Consider the following 20,123-nt stretch of genomic DNA (forward strand, 5'->3'; position numbering starts at 1 on the left):
CCATGTTCATATGAGAATATGGCAGTTAGTCACAGGGCTAACATATACACTGTTTCCCAATTAGTCAGAGCGAACGTAATTTCACATCCTTTAAACTAGACCATATGCAAACTCGGCAGTTAGTCAGGGGGCGGCTAACATACACCATGATGCTCAGCCTCAGTGAATTTCGCAATGAGTCACACACACATACACACGTGTTACAGGCAGTATGTTATATCCAGAGACATACAGTATAATACAGTGGATGGCTTTACTCAGCTGGCCAAAGAAAACTCATGCAGTTCTCATCATATTAAACATTTATTGTTGGTTTAATAGAAAACAATAACAAATTGTGTTTTACTACAGATCCAAAATAACTTCACCCCAAAAAATTAAGTTTATCTAGCAGCATAAGTCTTAATTTCAAATCTTGTGATCCTATTCCTATTGTTATAACATTTCTTGAAAAAATACAACTAAAAATATATATCTGAAAAGTTCAGGTACAGGAACAGATTGCTGACAGTTGGTAGACAATCTGAGGTGAGAGTTGTGATGAAAATTTAGGCAGAAACATGTGCAAAATATAACAGAGGGAGAGATGAGTTAAAAGATTAAACAAGAGCAGCAGTCAGGGTGATGCAGTCTACGGGTGATGCAGTCTACAGGTGATAAAGTCAGAGTGATGTACAGTCTATGGGAGATACAGCAAGGATGATGTACATTCTACGGGAGATACAGCAAGGATGGTGTACATTCTACGGGTGATACAGTCAGGGTGATGACCAGTCTACGAGCGATACAGTCAGGGTGATGACCAGTCTACGAGCGATACAGTCAGGGTGGTATACAGTCTATGGGTGATACAGTAAAAGCTATAGAAGAAGAGACTGTAGGTAGGGTAGATAAGTGGGGTCAGAAGTATAAAGACAAGGGATACATCCAAAATGGCACCCTATTCCCTATATAGTGTATTAAAAAAAATACCAGGGTCCATAGGGCTCTGGTCAAATGTAGCCCGCTATATAGGGAATAGGGTTCCATTTGGGACAGAGACATGGTGTACACCAGCCCAAGGATGTAATAAAAAGAGGACTGCATCTGACCTTATCTGACAGCCCTGTCTAACACACACTGGGCTGGATTGGACAAAAAAATTACATCTTGACAAAAGAAAATGGGTGAAAACTCCCAAAAGATCACTGGGGTTCAAAATGCTATGGCTGCTATAGGGTGAGATACAATTAAAATATCAACAATATTAGGAAAAATAAAATAAAAAATGTAGTTATTAAGCTGTGTAAATATGTAGATTTATGATGAGATTCTACTCTCATAGTGTACATGTAAGCCTATGTAACATGTGACCCTATCTGTGACTGTTCCTTGAACTGGTACTGGGCCTAGACATTTAGGGTGCAATCTGCACTAGTGCCCACTCAGAAACCACTGTCCCCGCTGGGCCACCAAGGCTGCAAAGACAACAGGACTTTGACTAGCCAAACATTGGTTAAGCAAACACCACCATGAAGGCTGCATGTTTCACTATCAGTCATTAACCACTCCTGTCCAAATATGTTTCTATCTCAGTAGTTAAAAATCAAATATCTCAATAGCCCATCTCATCAAAACACAAACAGAACAATGACACGTGCCAAACTAAAGAGAATGATAAAAAGTACATTGTGTAGTGTTTGCTTCCTCGAGCAAACAGAACAGTTTACTCTGCATCTCTACAGTATAAGGATGCTTGGTGAGACAGGAGCATAGCCTGGTAGACCAGACAATGCTGCACTCACAATGGTTCAATCTGGTTTAACCAGGCTAGAGCCAGCAAGCTCTCTGACCAACTGTAGGAGAACGATCAAAATGAATTATCAAAAAGTACATTTTGCATTACAGCTTGCTTGATCAAACAAGGTTTCCTCTTTCGATCTATAGCCTAAGGATGATAATGCATGGTGAGCTTGCGGGCTCTCAGACCAGCTGTAGGAGATATAGGAGCAGCATGGCGGTGAGATCAACAGAAGAGATGGAGGAACTTAATGAGGTAACAGTCAGAGTAGTCCACTCAGTCTGCAGCCTTAATGGAGGCAAGGACCATAATGATCATATCTATATTATATGGCAGGGACTGAACTGTCAGAGAGAATGACATTTAGAGCAGCAGGAAGGAAAAATAAAGAGTTTAAAAGTATGGATCACAGCCAGATGGGGGAGAGGGAAGGTAAATCTCATAAATCTGAGTGCACACACACACATAGACACACACACAGTGAACGCACAGACAGACACACACACACACACAAGTACTAACAAATATTAATAACTGGAGTGAAGCATTGTAGTTTGAGAATAGGGTTTTTGGAAGTTTTTGGCAGTATGTTCAGCTCAGTGGCGCTGAAGCTAACAGCTGTAGAAAAAAAAATAGCAACCATTTAATTTCACTTGGAAGTATGATGTCATGATTTGAAGAATACCAACATATTTAACTAGATTACTGAGGTATTAACGTCTTTGTCCTCTCTCTGTTTCCCTCTCTGTCCTCTATTAGGCCTAGACTGTGTCCCAAATGGCATACTATTCCCTTAATAGTGCAGTACTTGACCAGTGACCATAGAGCACTATATAGAGAAAAGGGTGCCATTTGGGACACTCTTATTCAACCATTCTGTCGTGCGGAAAATGTAATCTCAAGGAGGTAAGTGGTCCGTTTAACATTTACGAAACGTAACAGCAACTGCAATTTACTGAATTTCTCTACTAGAGTGAGAATCTCCATGAGGCAGTATCTGGTTATTACCGTGACGACGTATGAACCCAACAAACAGTATGTTGTCATCTGAAGATAAGAAGCAGCAAACTCATCAACAAAGATGTTTGATGTGGACCGATGGGGATCAGGCTGAAAAAAGGATATAGCCAATGAGTGCATGTATGTAATAGCAATCATTCTGTGGTCTGTGGCCCAATGCCCTAACTAACACACAAACACACACACACAGCAAAAACGATGGCCTTTCCATTCAAAATTAAGCTCAATGCCCTTAATATAGATTTTGATTGTTCGCAAAAATTCTGGCAGACTAAAGGTTATTTTTCTTTCTAATAAACTGCCAGTCTTATTTCTCAACAACTGTATATCAGTGGATAATTCATTATCATTATTAGCACTGCTAGATTTCAGACCACGGACCATCGAGATCTATGGCTCAATTCTTGACTGACAATGGGGAGAATCCTAACTTCCATTTATTAAGTAAAACTTTCACTTAAGTAGAATTTTCACATAGTCATACATTGATGTCAATGGGAGTCTCACATTGGAAGTCAGGATTCACCCCCATGGGAATAACAAGATCACAATGCCATTGGAAGAAACAGACGGTAAAAACAAATAAAAAACATTAGAAACTTAAAACAATAAAAACAAATCTGCAGAGTAAATAAAAATTTGGCAAAACATCTCAGAGAGGTGTATTTAGTTTCAATTAAAATTTGATTGACTTAAAGTCTTAGAAATATAACTGTTAAAAAAATAGATTTAAGACTACAAAGTCTGAAGCCGGTAAATAATCTGTTCAGTCTGGTCTGGCTCTCTATCTGTAGCTCCATCATGGCACGGGTTACATATGGAAAAACTGCATAAGTACGTATGTGGTTGAGGTGACTGTTTTAGTGGCTTTTCCAAGGGGGAATCACCATGGAGACCTATAGTATAATACACAACTGAAACAGATATGTGTTCTTCCTTGGTCTATCATAAACAAAATAAACTGAGACTTGTAAAATGTAACTGCAATAAGTTGTCATAATAACTGAAATCTTTCCAATGTCCTATATTATGCCCTAGACCTATGTAATGAAACACCTAGAGAAAGAAGGAACATATGAAATAAAGTGTGAGATGCTTGTGGTCTAGACAGAGTAGAACAAAGTACTCCATTCAATTACTCTACTACTATTTATCTTTCTGAATAATCTGTCATTTAAAAACCAAATGAAGCATATTAAATAATTTACATACTCTGATTCCAGACGCTATAGGATTTAAAAAAGGATTTCTTCGAAGCGGCCGGCTCTAAATGGTACACACCTATTGTGTGCATTCCCGTTTTAGATGAGCTTAAAGCCACAGGGAAAGAGAACACTGTTTTGGATTGTGTGACGCCCAGATCCTATGATAATGCCAATTGTCTCTTCGTTCAAGGAGGTTGGTCAGCGATGTGTTCCTCCTTTGCTTCAGAGGGCAAAAAAACCTTCTCCCCCTCTCTCCTTAGACCACAGGGATCACTATAAGGAACTAATGGCATTCAGAGAGGAGGGGGCTTCCTATAGACAGGAGGAGGGTTCCTATAGAAACTGTGTCAGAGGTTGAGAGGTACATCAGGAGGTAGTCCGTGATTAGGGGCCGGGGGTCAGGGGCCGGGGGAAGGGAGGAGGTGTAGGGACGGTCAGATCTCAGGTGCTGGTGAATAGAATCCCTGAGAGAAGGAAGAAGGAAAACATGAGAAGATGACCGTAATTTCAATCTAGGATCTTTGTGTGTGTTTGTGTGTGTGTGTGTGTGTGCATGCATGCATGCCTATGTGTGTACACACACACACACACACCTCCCTTCTCATACCTTAGTGTAGTGCTACTCAGATGTGTGTCTCCACGTCGGTGTATCCAGGCAGCATTTCTCCGTTAGAGCAGCACTTGGGGCCTCCTGCCGGAGGCAGCATGTGATCTGTGCTGGGGTCCTCCGGCCCCCCACCCTGGCCCTCAAGGGCTCTCTGCTGCCGTCGGTGTATCAGGGGCACAAAGAACAGCACCATGCCCCCCACGATGGGAGGGCCCCCTGCCAGGTAGAAGGCCATGTTGTAATCACCACAGTAGCCATGCAGGAGTCCTGGGGGACAAGGGAGGGAGAGGTTTCAGATGTAGTGTATGGAACCACTACTCGCTATTCAAGAGAGAATCACTGAGCGAATCAATTGTATTTCCTTGATTCCTTGTGTCCACTCTCAACGCATCTTTCTCAAAATTCATTGGTGGAGAAGATCTGAGTGGAGGAGCTTTAGATCTTTTGCTCCAATGTGCTTTGAGATTCACCCACTATCTTGGTGATTCAAGTTGTTTTACCTGTTTGTCTGTTCTTCTTCCAGGAACTAGCTCAGAACTAATAATTAGCGGTCATAAACATCTCTAAGAAGATAAGTCATAGTTTATTAGTCTCGATGGGCTGTCAGGTGGTACAGCATCAGCATCTCTAATAACTGTGAGAGGTTGTTCAAGTCGGTTTAGTGGTTTGCCTGGTCTTCCAAGAAACAGTCCTAAATGCTGCTCTGTATCTGTGAAGAGTGAATGTGGACTAAGAGGTTCCAGTCAGACGCTTTATTATTATAGGGTAACCATAGAAACCATGAGTACCACTAGATTGGGGAACATTTTATAAAAGAAAATCCTCAGTAAAGTGTATCTAATGTGTGTCCAGGGTGATGGGGAACACTGGCCAAAATATTCAGTAAGGAGCTAGCTAACTAAGTGGCACTGCCATAAACAAGAGCAGGAAACGAGATAGATAACTCATCCAACATCTGGCACTAAGCAGAGAGAGATTCAGCCAGGCCTCACAGGACACAATGTCAATACAGAACACTGAGGCTCTGAGAAGGAGGACAAGCCGGGAGACAGACCTGGGTTCAAATATTATTAAGAATCTTTCAAATACTATATCCGTGCTTGATTGAGCTTGCTTGGCGTGATGTAACCAACGGAATAGTCCACTAAAGTGCAGCATGCAAACTCCACACATCTGGCACTCAGGGCAGACTCAAGCAAAGCTCAAAGTATAATTTTTTTAAATCGAATACTATTCGAACTCAGGTCTGCAGGGAGGCGAGCAGACAGACTTATGTCCAGTCTGGGTGCTCCTGCTGTAGGCTGATGGGGCAGGATTCCTCCTCCTCCTCACTGTGACCTCTGGAGTGTATTCAGCCAGAGGAAACTATTCTCAATGTTGCACATAGAAATATAATGTATGAAATGACTCCTATTCAACATGACTGATGATATTTGTTCTACGTAATACATTTCTATCAGAATCCTTGCATCACTCTGAACAGCCCCCTGGTGGTCTGAACAGGAATGTGGGGAGTGGCGTTGGAGCCTGAAGGGTGGCAGTGGAGAGTGGCAGAGCCCCAGAAAATGCAGCCATCGTGTCATCAACCCATCGCTAAACTCTCCGCTATCTGAGGCTACTACTCCCTCTGTATCTTATTCCCTCTGTAACAAATCACCAGCCCTGGAACTCTGCCACTTTACTCAGTGTGCATCTCAAATTTAACCCTATTCCCTACATAGTGCACTACTTTTGACCAGACCTCTATGGGCCCTTATGAAAAAGAGTGCACTAAATAGGAAATAGGGTTCCATTTGGGATGCAACCTCATTCTATTTACTCTGTAGACCAGCTACATTCATAGCCAAGACCAATGATGTACATAAACACAGTGAATATACGTATGTATATGGCTGAGACATGTCAGCTCAACGGCATGATAAACACAAAATACATTATCCTAATCCTACCCTGTTTAGAATTCCCTATGGAATGTGGGTATCCTCAAAGGACTTATATGGTAACACTATGCTAGCTACAGAATTGACTTTTCTCGATTGGAAGGAATAGGTTCCTGTTGAAGAGAAAGCAACCATCTTTTTATCACCTTGGCTTCCACTCCAAAGTTGAGGTGATACTCAGTAGCGATTGCCTGTCAGATAGCAGTCAACCATCTCTTTATCACCTGCCATTTAAAATCTTTGAGGTCAGTGTTAAGTAAACTGAGGAACCGATAGTAGTCACCAGCGATGGGGGGTCCTGCGGTCATGGGCAGGGCCATGAGTCCCAGTAGGTATCCTATAGCCTGGGAGGCCTGCATGGGGCCCACCAGCTCGAAGGCTATAGGAGCCATGATGGTGATGAAGCAGCCGTCACACAGCCCCAGGAACACACACACCACAATCAGCCCCTCGAACACAGTGCACTGGGGGATCATCATGGACATCAGCCCCAGCACCATGAACGACACCGACTGGGGGAGAGAAGAGCAGAGACAATATAGTAAACACATAATAATGAATGCCATTTAGCAGACGATTTTATCCAAAGTAACTGTCATTGTGTAACGTGTCAGAGAGTCTTAGGAGTCATAGGTTAATGTTGTCCAATACATCTCTCCTGACTAATACCTTGTCCCTTATACACTCTTCCACTTCATACAGAAACTACAAAGTAACCGACCAAGATGGCAACCAACGGGTCAAATCCATGTCAAAAACTTTCAACCAATTCTATTGGTTCCATTTTACCGGGTAAACTAAATGAAGCGCAACAAGTATTTGACCAATGGATTTGACCAGAAATAGATTAGATTTGAAGCTTTTAGTAGCCATCACCATTCATGGAAAAAACTAAGGGGATGTGGCTGATGTGCTAACCCATATTTAAAATCTGAATTTGTTAAAAATAAGCTGACAATGAGATGCTGAAGAGGGTTACCTCACCTGCATCCAGATCTTCTTGGCTCCGGGAATGAGGTCTCCTACTTTCCCGAAGAGGAGGCGTCCCACGCCAGATGAGGCTCCTATACACACCAACAAGATCCACTCTTTCTGGGTCTCCTTGAACTGCTCTTTCACAAAGTTCATCTGGTGGAAAAGAACAAGCGGAATACTTTCACGTCCATTTTCTTTTCAGATTTGTATTTGTATTTATTATGGATCCCCAATAGCTGATACCAAGGCAGCAGCTACTCTTCCTGCGGTCCAGCAAAATTAAAGCAGTTATACATTTAAAAAACATTACAATACATTCATAACAGATTTCACAATACCACTAAGTGTGTGCCCTCAGGCCTCTACTCTACTACCACATATCTATAAGACAACATACATGTGTACATGTGTGTATAGTGCGTATGTTATCGTGTGTGTGTATGCATGTGTCTGTGTTTGTGTTGCATCACAGTCCCCACTGTTCCATAAGGTGTATTTTTAGCTGTTTTTAAAATCTGATTCTACTTCTTGCATCAGTTACTTGATGTGGAATAGAGTTCCATGTAGTCATGGCTCTATGTAGTACTGTGTGCCTCCCAGTCTGTTCTGGATTTGGAGACTGTGAAGAGATCTCCGGTGGCCTGTCTTGTGGGGTATGCATGGGTGTCTGAGCTGTGCCAGTAGTTCAAACGGACAGCTCAGTGCATTCAACATGTCAATATCTCCCATAAATACAAGTAGTGATGAAGTCGATCACTCCTCCACTTTGAGCCAGGAGAGATTGACATGCATATTATTAATGTTAGATCTATGTGTACATTCAAGGGCCAGCCGTGCTGCCCTGTTCTGAGTCAATTGCAATTTTCCTAAGTCCCTCTATGTGGCACCTGACCACAAGACTGAAAAGTAGTCCAGGTGCGACAAAACTAGGGCCTGTAGGACCTGCCTTGTTGATAGTGCTGTTAAGGTAGAGCAGCGCTTTATTATCGACAGACTGTTGTATCAATATGTTCTGACCATGACAGTTTACAATCCAGGGTTACAGGTAGTTAAAACTCCTCAACTTGCTCAATTTCCACATTATTCATTACAAGATTAAGCTGAGGTTTAAGGTTTAATGAATGATTTGTCCCAAATACAATACTTTAATTTTTTATTTTTATATTTAGGACTAACTTATTCCTTGCCACCCATTCTGAAACTAACTGCAGCTCTTTGTTAAGTGTTGCTGTCATTTCAGTCACTATGGTAGCTGACGTGTATAGTGTTGAGTCATCCGCATACATAGACACACTGGCTTTACTCATAGCCAGTGGCATGTCGTTAGTAAAGATTGAAAAAAGTAAAGGGGCCTAGACAGCTGCCCTGGGGAATTCCTGATTCTACCTGGATTTTGTTGGAGAGGCTTCCATTCAATTAGACAGGTAACACTTTATCCACAATATAGAAGCGTGTGTAAAGCCCTAACACATACGTTTTTACAGCAACAGACTATGATTGATGATGTCAAAAGCCACACTGAAGTCTAACAAAACAGCGCCCACAATCTTTTTACCATAAATTTCTCTCAGCCAATCATCAGTCATTTGTGTAAGTGCTGTGCTTGTTGAATGTCCTTCCCAATACGCGTGCTGAAAGTCTGTTGACAATTTGTTTACTGTTAAAAAGCATTGTATCTGGTTAAACACATTTTTTTCAACAAAAGTTTACTAAGGGTTGGTAACAGGCTGATTGGTTGGCTATTTGAGCCAGTTAAGGGGGCTTTACTATTCTTAGGTAGGTGAATTACTTTTGCTTCCCTCCAGGCCAGAGGGCACACACTTTCTAGTAGGCTTAAATTGAAGATGACGGAAAGGTGTCTTGTTGCTTTCAAACCAAGCCCCCTGGAAACATACAAACACTGTGGGGTTGGAAGCAGCCAAACAAAACAGCAACAAAACAAAAAAAACACTGAATTACGCCTCAAAGGCGTAGTAATTTCTTGCATGTGATCATGGATTCTTTCATGTGTGTTATTCCCATGTTGAATTCACCTTACATAGAGGACATTGATTTTAATCTTGGTGATGGGATTTCAATGGAGAAACTGTCACACCCGTCGTGTGCTTGTCTCCACCCCCCATCAGGTGTCTCCCATTTACCCCCATTATCCTGTGTACTTATACCTGCTTTTTCTGTTGGTCTGTTGCCAGTTCATCTTGTCTTGTCAAATCTTACCAGCGTGCTTTCCCGTATCTCTAGTTTCTGTTTTCTAGTCCTCCCGTTTCTGACCATTCTGCCTGCCCCGACCCTGAGCCTGCCTGCCGTTCTGTCTCTGATTGATGCTGCCTTGGATTACTGACCTCTGCCTGCCCTGGACCTTCCGTTTGTCTGCCCCCTGTTTTGTAATAAACATCTGAAATTCAAACGGTCTGCCTCCTGTGTCTGCATTTGGGTCTCATGTCGTGTTAGAAACTGGAATTTGTTCTCCTTATAACATTCCAAACTTCCATAACCATTCTTTGGAATAACAAATGTTTTCATCCACGTCCTCCTCTCAGAAGACCCGTAAACAGTGAAGCAGGAAGGGGCGGAGCTATAGGTGAATAATTTCCCTTCTCTCCTCTCTTCTCCACCCAACACCTGAATCTGATCCAAAACACAAAACCCTCTGAAGTCCTTTCCTGACCAGAAGCTTCTCTCCCCTATCAAGTTCATGTGAAATGTTTCCTCTGCTTTGATACTGCACTACATGGCACCAGAATAACATCAAGGGCCATAGGATACCCATGTTTAGGGCTGACCTAAAGCAAAGAGCTTCCTGAGTCAGTTTAGCAGCATGGGCGCTCACACAACAAAAGCCGGTGGCTTTGTTTACATCTGGGACTGGCTCTGGGGCCTGAGAAAACAGGACAGGCAGTGGGGAGGCTGCCTAAACATCTAAGATGTAGCAGAACGTCACACTACACATCTACCGCCCCCCTTCTCTTCCCTCCCTACCTCCCCATCTCTTTCCCTTCTTTCTACTCCTTCCCTCCCTCCTTTTGTCCTTCTGTCCTCCTTCCTCATCCCTCTGGGAGTTTTCATAAACATACTGCTGTGACAAGGTGTCTCCTTGATACTCTTCACATCACCATGCAACAATGTCACTAGCTACTTATTTTAGATAAGTGGGTCTGTCTGACACAATATGACAACCTAACCCAACACACACAACAATATTACAGATTTCCTCTGAAGTTGACTTGGTGAACTTTTGGTTGGAAAGTTTAGTTTTCCAACATACAGTAACATGCCAATCAAGGTGACACTAAAAGCAGTAAGGGCAGCATTATTTCCCCTCGCAAAAACAGCAACATTCTAAATGGAAATGGCAAGGTTACACATCATAGATTGTGCTGCAGATTATTATAATTCCACTCACAGCACAGGTGTCTCTGAAAACGGTGCCCTAAATACAACACAATATCAAGAACATGGTAAAATCTTCAAGAAATTATATTGATGGTCCCTGAGCCCTTACCAAGTGGATGTAGGGCACAAAGTAACCCAGCACGGCCGTAGCAACCCCGAAAGCCCACACCCGGTAGGTGACGATGTGGAACACCTTCAGGTTAAAGGCCTTCCTGACCTGGGTCAGGGCCCTGCTCCAGTGGCTGCCCCGGGCAGTGGCTCCTTGCTGAGGTGTTGACCCGACGGGGCCCCCTGGTCCAGGTGGTCCCATTGGAGCTCTCTGGGGCAGCAGGGGTCTGAAGGTCAGGGCCAGCAGGGCCTGGACCTGTTTTGTTGATGAGAACAAAAAAAAACACTTGTTCAAAGTCGAATTTAACGTTTACTTCAACGAGTCACATCATTCAAAAGAAATCTGTAAGATGTAAACAAAAAGGCAGTGTCATGGATGATCACTGAACACATCACAACAGTACCAGCATGAAGAGGCTGAGGATCTGGAAGGTTCTGCTGAGGCCCAGCGGCTCCACCACCTTGGTGAGCAGCACTGGGAGGCCCATGGAGAACAGGCTGCTGCCAGCCGTCACCACGCCGTTGGCCAGGCCCAGCCGCCGCCGGAAGTAGTGGCCCAGAATCACCAGGGAGGGCTGGAAGGCAAAGGACGAGCCACAGCCAAACAGGATCCCATAGGTGAAATACCGCAGGCTGAGGGACCTGGGCGGGCAGGGATAGAGGTACAGTTGAAGTCTGAAGTTTACATACGCCTTAGCCAAATACATTTGAACTCAGTTTTTCACAATTCCTGACATTTAATCCTCCAAATTCCATCTTAGGTCAGTTAGGATCACCACTTTATTTTGAGAATGTGAAATGTCAGAATAATAGTAGAGATTTATTTCAGCTTTTATTTATTTCATCACATTCCCAGTGGGTCCCAGTGGGTCAGAAGTTTCCAAACACTCAATTAGTATTTGGTAGCATTGCCTTTAAATTGTTTAACTTGGGTCAAACGTTTCGGGTAGCCTTCCACAAGCTTCCCACAATAAGTTGGGTGAATTTTGGCCCATTCCTCCTGACAGAGCTGGTGTAACTGAGTCAGGTTTGTGAGCCTCCTTGCTCGCACACGCTTTTTCAGTTCTGCCAACAGATATTCTATGGGATTGAGGTCAGGGCCTTGTGATGGCCACTCCAACACCTTGACTTTGTTGTCCTTCAGCCATTTTGCCACAACTTTAGAAGAATGCTTGGTGTCATTATCCATTTGGAAGACCCATTTGTGACCAAGCTTTAACTTCCTGACTCAAGTCTTGAAATGTTGCTTCAATATATCCACATAATTTTCCATCCTCATGATGCCATCTATTTTGTGAAGTGCACCAGTCCCTCCTGCAGCAAAGCACCCCCACAACATGATGCTGCCACCTCCGTGCTTCACAGTTGGGATGGTGTTCTTCGGCTTGCAAACCTCCCCCTTTTTCCTCCAAACATAACGATGGTCATTATGGCCAAACAGTTCTATTTTTGTTTCATCAGACCAGAGGACATTTCTCCAAAAAGTATGATATTTGTCCCCATGTGCAGTTGCAAACTGTAGTCTGGCTTTTTTATGGCGGTTTTGGAGCAGTGGCTTCTTCCTTGCTGAGCGGCCTTTTAGGTTATGTCGATATAGGACTTGTTTTACTGTGGTAATAGATACTTCTGTACCTGTTTCCTCCAGCATCTTCACAAGGTCCTTTGCTGTTGTTGTGGGATTGATTTGCACTTTTCACACTAAAGTATGTTCATCTCTAGGAGACAGAACGCGTCTCCTTCCTGAGCGGTATGACAGCTGCCTGGTCCCATGGTGTTTATACTTGCATACTATTGTTTGTACAGATGGACGTGGTACCTTCAGGCATTTGGAAATTGCTCCCAAGGACGAAACAGACTTGTGGAGGTCTACAATTTTTTTTCTGGGGTCTTGGCTGATTTCTTTTGATTTTCCCATGATGTCAAGCAAAGAGGCACTGCGTTTGAAGGTAGGCCTTGAAATACATCCACAGGTACACCTCCAATTGACTCAAATGATGTCAATTAGCCTATCAGAAGCTTCTAAAGCCATGACATCATTTTCTGGAATTTTCCAAGCTGTTTTGAGGCACAGTCAACTTAGTGTATGTAAACTTCTGCCCCACTGGAATTGTGATACAGTCAATTATAAGTGAAATAATCTGTCTGTAAACAATTGTTGGAAAAATGACTTGTGTCATGCACAAAGTAGATGTCCTAACCGACTTGCCAAAACTATAGTTTGTTAAAACAAGAAATTTGTGGTGTGGTTGAAAAAAGAGTTTTAATGACTCCAACCCAAGTGTATGTAAACTTCCGACTTGAACTGCAAGTAAACAATGCAAAACTAGTTTTAATTATAATGGGTGAAGAGGTAGCATTCTCAGTACTGTGCGATGTTCCACACTACCCACACTAGCATAACATAGCACCTAGAATATATATCAAATAAATGACTTCCTTATAAGTAGTAAGTTTGTGTCAATATGGAACAGAGCCTGTGACACCTTAGCATGAATGTGTAATTATCAGGTCACTGAGGGCAGGACGTGTAAATGATATGATAGGCAAAAGGATTGGCAAAACATTCAAGGAGAGTTCTAAAGATTGTGAAGGGTTCTAGAAGGGCTTTAGAGTAGATGGGTTATAATAGTTATAGAAGGTGAGGAGTGTTCTAATGATTCTAGAATGTTTGGAGGGTTCCAGAAGGGCTCTAGAACAGAAGGTTCTCTTACGTTGCAAAGGCAGTGCTGAGGAGTCCGATGAAGGCCACGGTGGCCCCGCCCACAGCTGTCTTCCTGCAGCCGAAGTGATCCGTGAACATGGAGACCACCGGGGAACAGAAGAAGATCATGCCCATCGCCAGGGCCCCCACCCAGGCTGGAGGGAGGGAGGTAGAGACAGGTCGGGAAGAGGTAGGGGTGGAGGGAGGGTGGGAAGGAAGGAAGGAGGGAGATTGAAGGTTGTGGGAGATGGGACAGGTAAGAAAAAAGGAGGGCATGTGGAGAGGGGATGGGGGACAGAAAATGGTTAATATAATCCACACATGAACACATGGTTATTTTCAATATTGACACACTCAAAAGGTAAGGTGCATTCGGAAAGTATTCAAGCCCCTCTTCAAAGGGGTGACACTCTAGACCCAAACTGTTACAGCCCTATATCCATCCTGCCCTGCCTTTCTAAAGTCTTTGAAAGCCAAGTTAACTTCTCTAGGATAGGGGGCAGCATTTGATGAAAAGCATACCCAAATTCAACTGCCAGCTACTCATCCCCAGAAGATAAGATATGCATATTAGTAGTAGATTTGGATAGAAAACACTCTGAAGTTTCTAAAACTGTTTGAATCATGTCTGTGAGTATAACAAAACTTATTTAGCAGGCGAAACCCCGAGGACAAACCATTCAGATAAAAATATTTTGAGGTCACTCTCTTTTCAATGGGTTTTCATTGGGAATCCAGATTTCTAATTGACCTTCTTGCAGTTCCTACTGCTTCCACTGGATGTCAACAGTCTTTAGAAATTGGTTGAAGTACGGCCATCTTGAACGAGGGTCACTTGAAGTGTACTGTTAGATAGAGGCGCGTGACCAGAAAGCTAGCTACAGTTTGTTTTAATCCTGTATTGAACACAGATCATCCAGTCTTCAATTTTATCGATTATTTACGTAAAAAAATACCTAAAGTTGTATTACAAAAGTAGTTTGAAATGTTTTGGCAAAGTTTACAGGTAACTTTTGAGATATTTTGTAGTCACGTTGCACAAGTTGGAACCAGTGTTTTTCTGGATCAAACACGCCAAATAAATGGACATTTTGGATATATATCGACGGAATTAATCGAACAAAAGGACCATTTGTGATGTTTATGGGGCATATTGGAGTGCCAACAACAGAAGCTCGTCAAAGGTAAGGCATGAATTATATTTTTATTTCTGCGTTTTGTGTCGCGCCTGCAGGGTTGAAATATGTTTCTCTCTCTTTGTTTACTCTGTTGCTATCCTCAGATAATAGCATCGTTTGCTTACGCTGAAAATACTATTTTTGAATTCTGACATGTTGGCTGGATTCACAACAAGTGTAGCTTTAATTTGGTATCTTTCATGTGTGATTTAATGAAAGTTTGATTTTTATAGTAATTTATTTGAATTTGGCGCTCTGCATTTTCTCTGGCTTTTGGCCAAGTGGGACGTTAGCGTCCCACATATCCCAGAGAAGTTAACAAACAGATCACTGACCATTTCGAATCCCACCGTACCTTCTCCGCTGTGCAATCCGGTTTCCGAGCCGGTCACGGGTGCACCTCAGCCACGCTCAAGGTACTAAACGATATCATAACCGCCATTGATAAAAGACAGTACTGTGCAGCCGTTTTCATCGACCTGGCCAAGGCTTTCGACTCTGTCAATCACCGCATTCTTATCAGCAGACTCAACAGCCTTTGTTTCTCAAATGACTGCCTCGCCTGGTTCACCAACTACTTCTCAGATAGAGTTCAGTGTGTCAAATCGGAGGGCCTCTTGTCCACACCTCTGGTAGTCTCGATGGGGGTACGGTACCACAGGGTTCAAAACCTCGGGCCGACTCTTTTCTCTGTATATATATCAATGATGTCGCTCTTGCTGAGGGTGATTCCTTGATCCACCTCTACGCAGACAACACCATTCTGTATACATCTGGCCCTTCTTTGGACACTGTGTTAACTAACCTCCAAACGAGATTCAATGCCATACAACACTCCATCTGTGGCCTCCAACTGCTCTTAAATGTGAGTAAAACTAAATGCATGCTCTTCAACCGATCGCTGCCCTCACCCGCCCGCCCGACTAGCATCACTACTACTGGACGGTTCTGACTTAGAATATGTGGACAATTACAAATACCTAGGTGTCTGGTTAGACTGTAAACTCTCCTTCCAGACTCATATTAAGCATCTCCAATCCAAAATTAAATCTAGAATCAGCTTCCTATTTCGCAACAAAGCCTCCTTCACTCACGCTGCCAAACATACACTCGTAAAACTGACTATCCAACCAATCCTCGACTTCGGCGATGTCATCTACAAAATAGCCTCCAACACTCTACTCAGCAAACTGGATGCAGTCTATCACAGTGCCATCTGTTTTGTCACCAAAGCCCCATATACTACCCACCACTGCGACCTGTATGCTCTCGTCGGCTGGCCCTCGCTACATATTCGTCGCCAGACCCACTGGCTCCAGGTCATCTATAAGTCTTTGCTAGGTAAAGCTCTGCCTTATCTCAGCTCACTGGTCACCATAACAACACCCACCCATAGCATGTGCTCCAGCAGGTATATCTCACTGGTCATCCCCAAAGCCAACACCTCCTTTGGCCGCCTTTCCTTCCAGTTCTTTGCTGCCAATGACTGGAACGAATTGCAAAAATCGCTGAAGTTGGAGACTTATATCTGCCTCAGTAACTTTAAGCATCAGCTATCTGACCAGCTTACCGATCGCTGCAGCTGGACACAGCCCACCTGTAAATAGCCAATCCAACTACCTACCTCATCCCCATATTGTTTTTATTTACTTTTTTGCACACCAATATTTCTACTTGCACATCATCATCTGCACATCTATCACTCCAGTGTTAATTTGCTAAATTGTAATTACTTTGCTACTATGCCCTATTTATTGCCTTACCACCTCACGCCATTTGCACACACTGCATATAGATGTTTCTATTGTGTTATTGACTGTACTTTTGTTTATCCCATGTGTAACTCTGTGTTGTTGTTTGTGTCGCACTGCTTTGCTTTATCTTGGCCAGGTCGCAGTTGTAAAGGAGAACTTGTTCTCAACTGGCCTACCTGGTTAAATAAAGGTGAAATAAAAAAATAAATGGTGGTGGCAGCATCATGCTGTGGGGATGTTTTTCAGTGGCAGGGATTGGGAGACTAATCAGGATCGAGGGAAAGACTAACAGAGCAAAGTACAGAGAGATCCTTGATGAAAACCTGCTCCAGAGCACTCAGGACCTCAGACTGGGGTGAAGGTTCAGCTTCCAACAGGACAACGACCCTAAGCACACAGCCAAGACAACGTAGGAGTGGCTTCGGGATAAGTCTCTGAATGTCCTTGAGTGACCCAGCCAGAGCCCGGACTTGAACCTGATCGAACATCTCTGGAGAGACCTGAAAATAGCTGTGCAGCAACGCTCCCCATCCAACCTGACAGAGCTTAAGAGGATCTGTAGAGAAGAATGGGAGAAACTCCCCAAACACAGGTGTGCCAAGTTTGTAGCGTCCTACCCAAGAAGACTCAAGGCTGTAATCACTGCCAAAGGTGCTTCAACAAAGTCCTCAGTAAAGGGTCTGAATACAGTTTTTTTTTTTTTTTTTCAAAAATGAATAAAAAACGGTTTTTGCTTTGTCATTATGGGGTATTGTGTGTAGATTGATGAGGGGGAAAAAAACATTTAATCTATTTTAGAATAAGGCTGTAACATAACAAAATGTGGGAAAAGTCAAGGGGTCTGAATACTTTCTGAAGGTCTGTGATGTCTATCTAAAGTACAACATGTCTGCTACCTGTCTATGCCCTGTCCGCAACATATTTACAACCCGTGTACAACCTCAAACTTTCACAACGAACCCGTTGACAACCTCCAGAAGCCCACGTGTGTGTACTGCAGAAGAACACGTCAGCGCGATCTAACCTGTTAATTTCGACATGGTGCTCATGACCACAGCAGTAAGGTTCACCTATTTATACACATGCTGTAACTGATATCCTGTATAAAACATGCAGTAGGCTTCTCAATAGGGCTCATCTGCATGTAGAAAAATGCTGTACCCTCATTATACAACCTATAGAATAACCATTGATCTATAATAATATCATGATGTACCCTCATTATATAACCTGTAGAATAACCATTGATCTATAATAATATGTTGTACCCTCATTATATAACCTGTAGAATAACCATTGATCTATAATAATAGCATGCTGTACATCTGTGCACAGTAGGGTTAACCTGCACTGCATAGAAACATGCAGAATCCTTAGTTGACCTGTATAAAACATGCAGTAGGCTTCTCAATATGGCTTATCTGCATGTAGAAACATGCTGCACCCCACCTTGTGTAACCTGTTTAATAACCACTGATCTGGGATAATAATAACAGAACATGCTGTACCCCACCTTATGTAACCTGTTTAATAACCACTGATCTGGGATAATAATAAAATAACATGCTGTACTACATGCTGTACTACCAACACATCTATTGGTCTGGGGGTGTTTCCAAGGGTATGGAAGTCCGACATAATAACGGCCATCTTTAAATCGGGTGACCCTGCTGATGTAAGTAACTAGTAACTACAGGCCCATTAGTATACTACCTGTGGTGTCGAAGGTTGTTGAAAAGTGTGTAGCAGAACAGCTGATTGCCCACCTCAACAACAGCCCCTTCACATAACTCCCAAGGTGGCTTAGCAGTTCAGACGTCTTTTTCTGTTCCGTATTGTCGTGTCCTGTATATATATATATTTACACCTTTCTTCGCATATCTTTTATTTATTTTATTATCCAAGAACTCAACTACAAAAGCTTTCCTGCAAAAGCTTTCCTGCAACCCGCTCCACCAATTACAAAAAAGTATTATTTACCTCAATCTGAAAATCCATCGTGGAAGCTAGCCAGGGGCTAATTCAGAAGCTAGCCTGAAAGCTAACCAGAAGCTACTCCGATAGCTAGCCAGAAGCTAATCTGTAGCTGCCCCGAAATTAGCCGGTTTGCTGGCTAGCGTTGGTGTTTCAGCTGCCCACGTTTTGTGGTCATCAGCTATTCCTTTAGCTCGATAATCTACCGGCACTTTTGTGCAACGCGACTCGGACCGGAGCATTCCGGGACTTTTTTTTTCTCTCAGTTTCCCCGGATTCCAGCCGCAGGCTCTGGACACTTGCACCTTGATCTCGCAGCTAGCTAGCTGCAAACCGTGTGACTATTGGCTTACGTCGACCCCGGAGCAAACTCAAATCATTCTGGAGCTAGCCAGCTGAGGAGTTCCATCAGCCATTCCTGGGTACAGTCACCTATCCGGACCCGTTTCTTTTGTTGTTGCTGCAGATACGGAGCCCCTCCGGGCCTTCACGACTGACTGCCGCGACTGACTGCCGACGTTATCTGCCCGAGGGATTTATCCAACTGGCACCTCCGTCCCGACGTTACCTGAACGCTCATCTGGGGCCCGCTAATCGTTAGCTGTCTTAACGGCTGCTATCTGAATAAGTATATCGGACAACTATTATTATTATTATTATTTATTTATTTTATTTTTTTCCTTGGGTCACTATATCTATTTTGCCAATTTGGATTGATCCCCTCTACCACACGGAACCCCACTAACCTACCGACGGAAACGCACGAGGTATCTACAAACAGACCTCCATCCTATGCTGCTACCGATAGCCATATACCCGGCCAGCTGTCTGGATCGCCACGACCCCAACCAACCTCTACTCACTGGACCCTTATTGATCACTCGATTAAGCATGCCTCTCCTTAATGTAAATATGCCTTGTCCATTGCTGTTCTGGTTAGTGTTTATTGGCTTATTTCACTGTAGAGATTCTAGCCCTGCTCACTATACCATATCCAACCTCTCAGTTCCACCACCCACATATGCGATGACATCACCTGGTTTCAATGATGTTTCTAGAGACAATATCTCTCTCATCATCACTCAATACCTAGGTTTACCTCCACTGTATTCACATCCTACCATACCTTTGTCTGTACATTATTCCTTTAAACTATTTTATCGCCCCCAGACACTTCCTTTTACTCTCTGCTCTAGTAGCTCTAGGCGACCAATTCTCATAGCTTTTAGCCGTACCCTTATCCTACTCCTCCTCTGTTCCTCTGGTGATGTAGAGGTGAATCCAGGCCCTGCAGTACCTAGCTCCACTCCTATTCCCCAGGCGCTCTCTTTTGATGACTTCTGTAACCGTAATAGCCTTGGCTTCATGCATGTTAACATTAGAAGCCTCCTCCCTAAGTTTGTTTTGTTCACTGCTTTAGCACACTCTGCCAACCCGGATGTTTTAGCCGTGTCTGAATCCTGGCTTAGAAAGACCACCAAAAATTCA

The 20,123-nt window shown here is 43.2% G+C and overlaps 1 protein-coding gene across 1 annotated transcript in view; it reads right to left on the reverse strand.

The window, feature by feature from the left end:
* Positions 1-290: 290 nt before the first annotated feature.
* LOC139574578 (monocarboxylate transporter 8-like) overlaps positions 291-20,123 on the reverse strand; it is a 36,344-nt gene continuing 16,511 nt past the window's right edge. Inside the window, exons 2-8 of the mRNA XM_071399304.1 lie at positions 13,740-13,884; positions 11,433-11,670; positions 11,030-11,284; positions 7,537-7,680; positions 6,836-7,064; positions 4,613-4,879; positions 291-4,469 (exon numbers count right to left, since the gene is read on the reverse strand). Coding sequence (XP_071255405.1) covers positions 4,629-4,879; positions 6,836-7,064; positions 7,537-7,680; positions 11,030-11,284; positions 11,433-11,670; positions 13,740-13,884 — 1,262 coding nt within the window. The 3' untranslated portion in view covers positions 291-4,469; positions 4,613-4,628. The remainder of the gene's footprint in view (positions 4,470-4,612; positions 4,880-6,835; positions 7,065-7,536; positions 7,681-11,029; positions 11,285-11,432; positions 11,671-13,739; positions 13,885-20,123) is intronic.

Source organism: Salvelinus alpinus, chromosome 4 (assembly GCF_045679555.1).
Source record: "Salvelinus alpinus chromosome 4, SLU_Salpinus.1, whole genome shotgun sequence".
In the NCBI taxonomy this organism is placed as follows: Eukaryota; Metazoa; Chordata; class Actinopteri; order Salmoniformes; family Salmonidae; genus Salvelinus; species Salvelinus alpinus.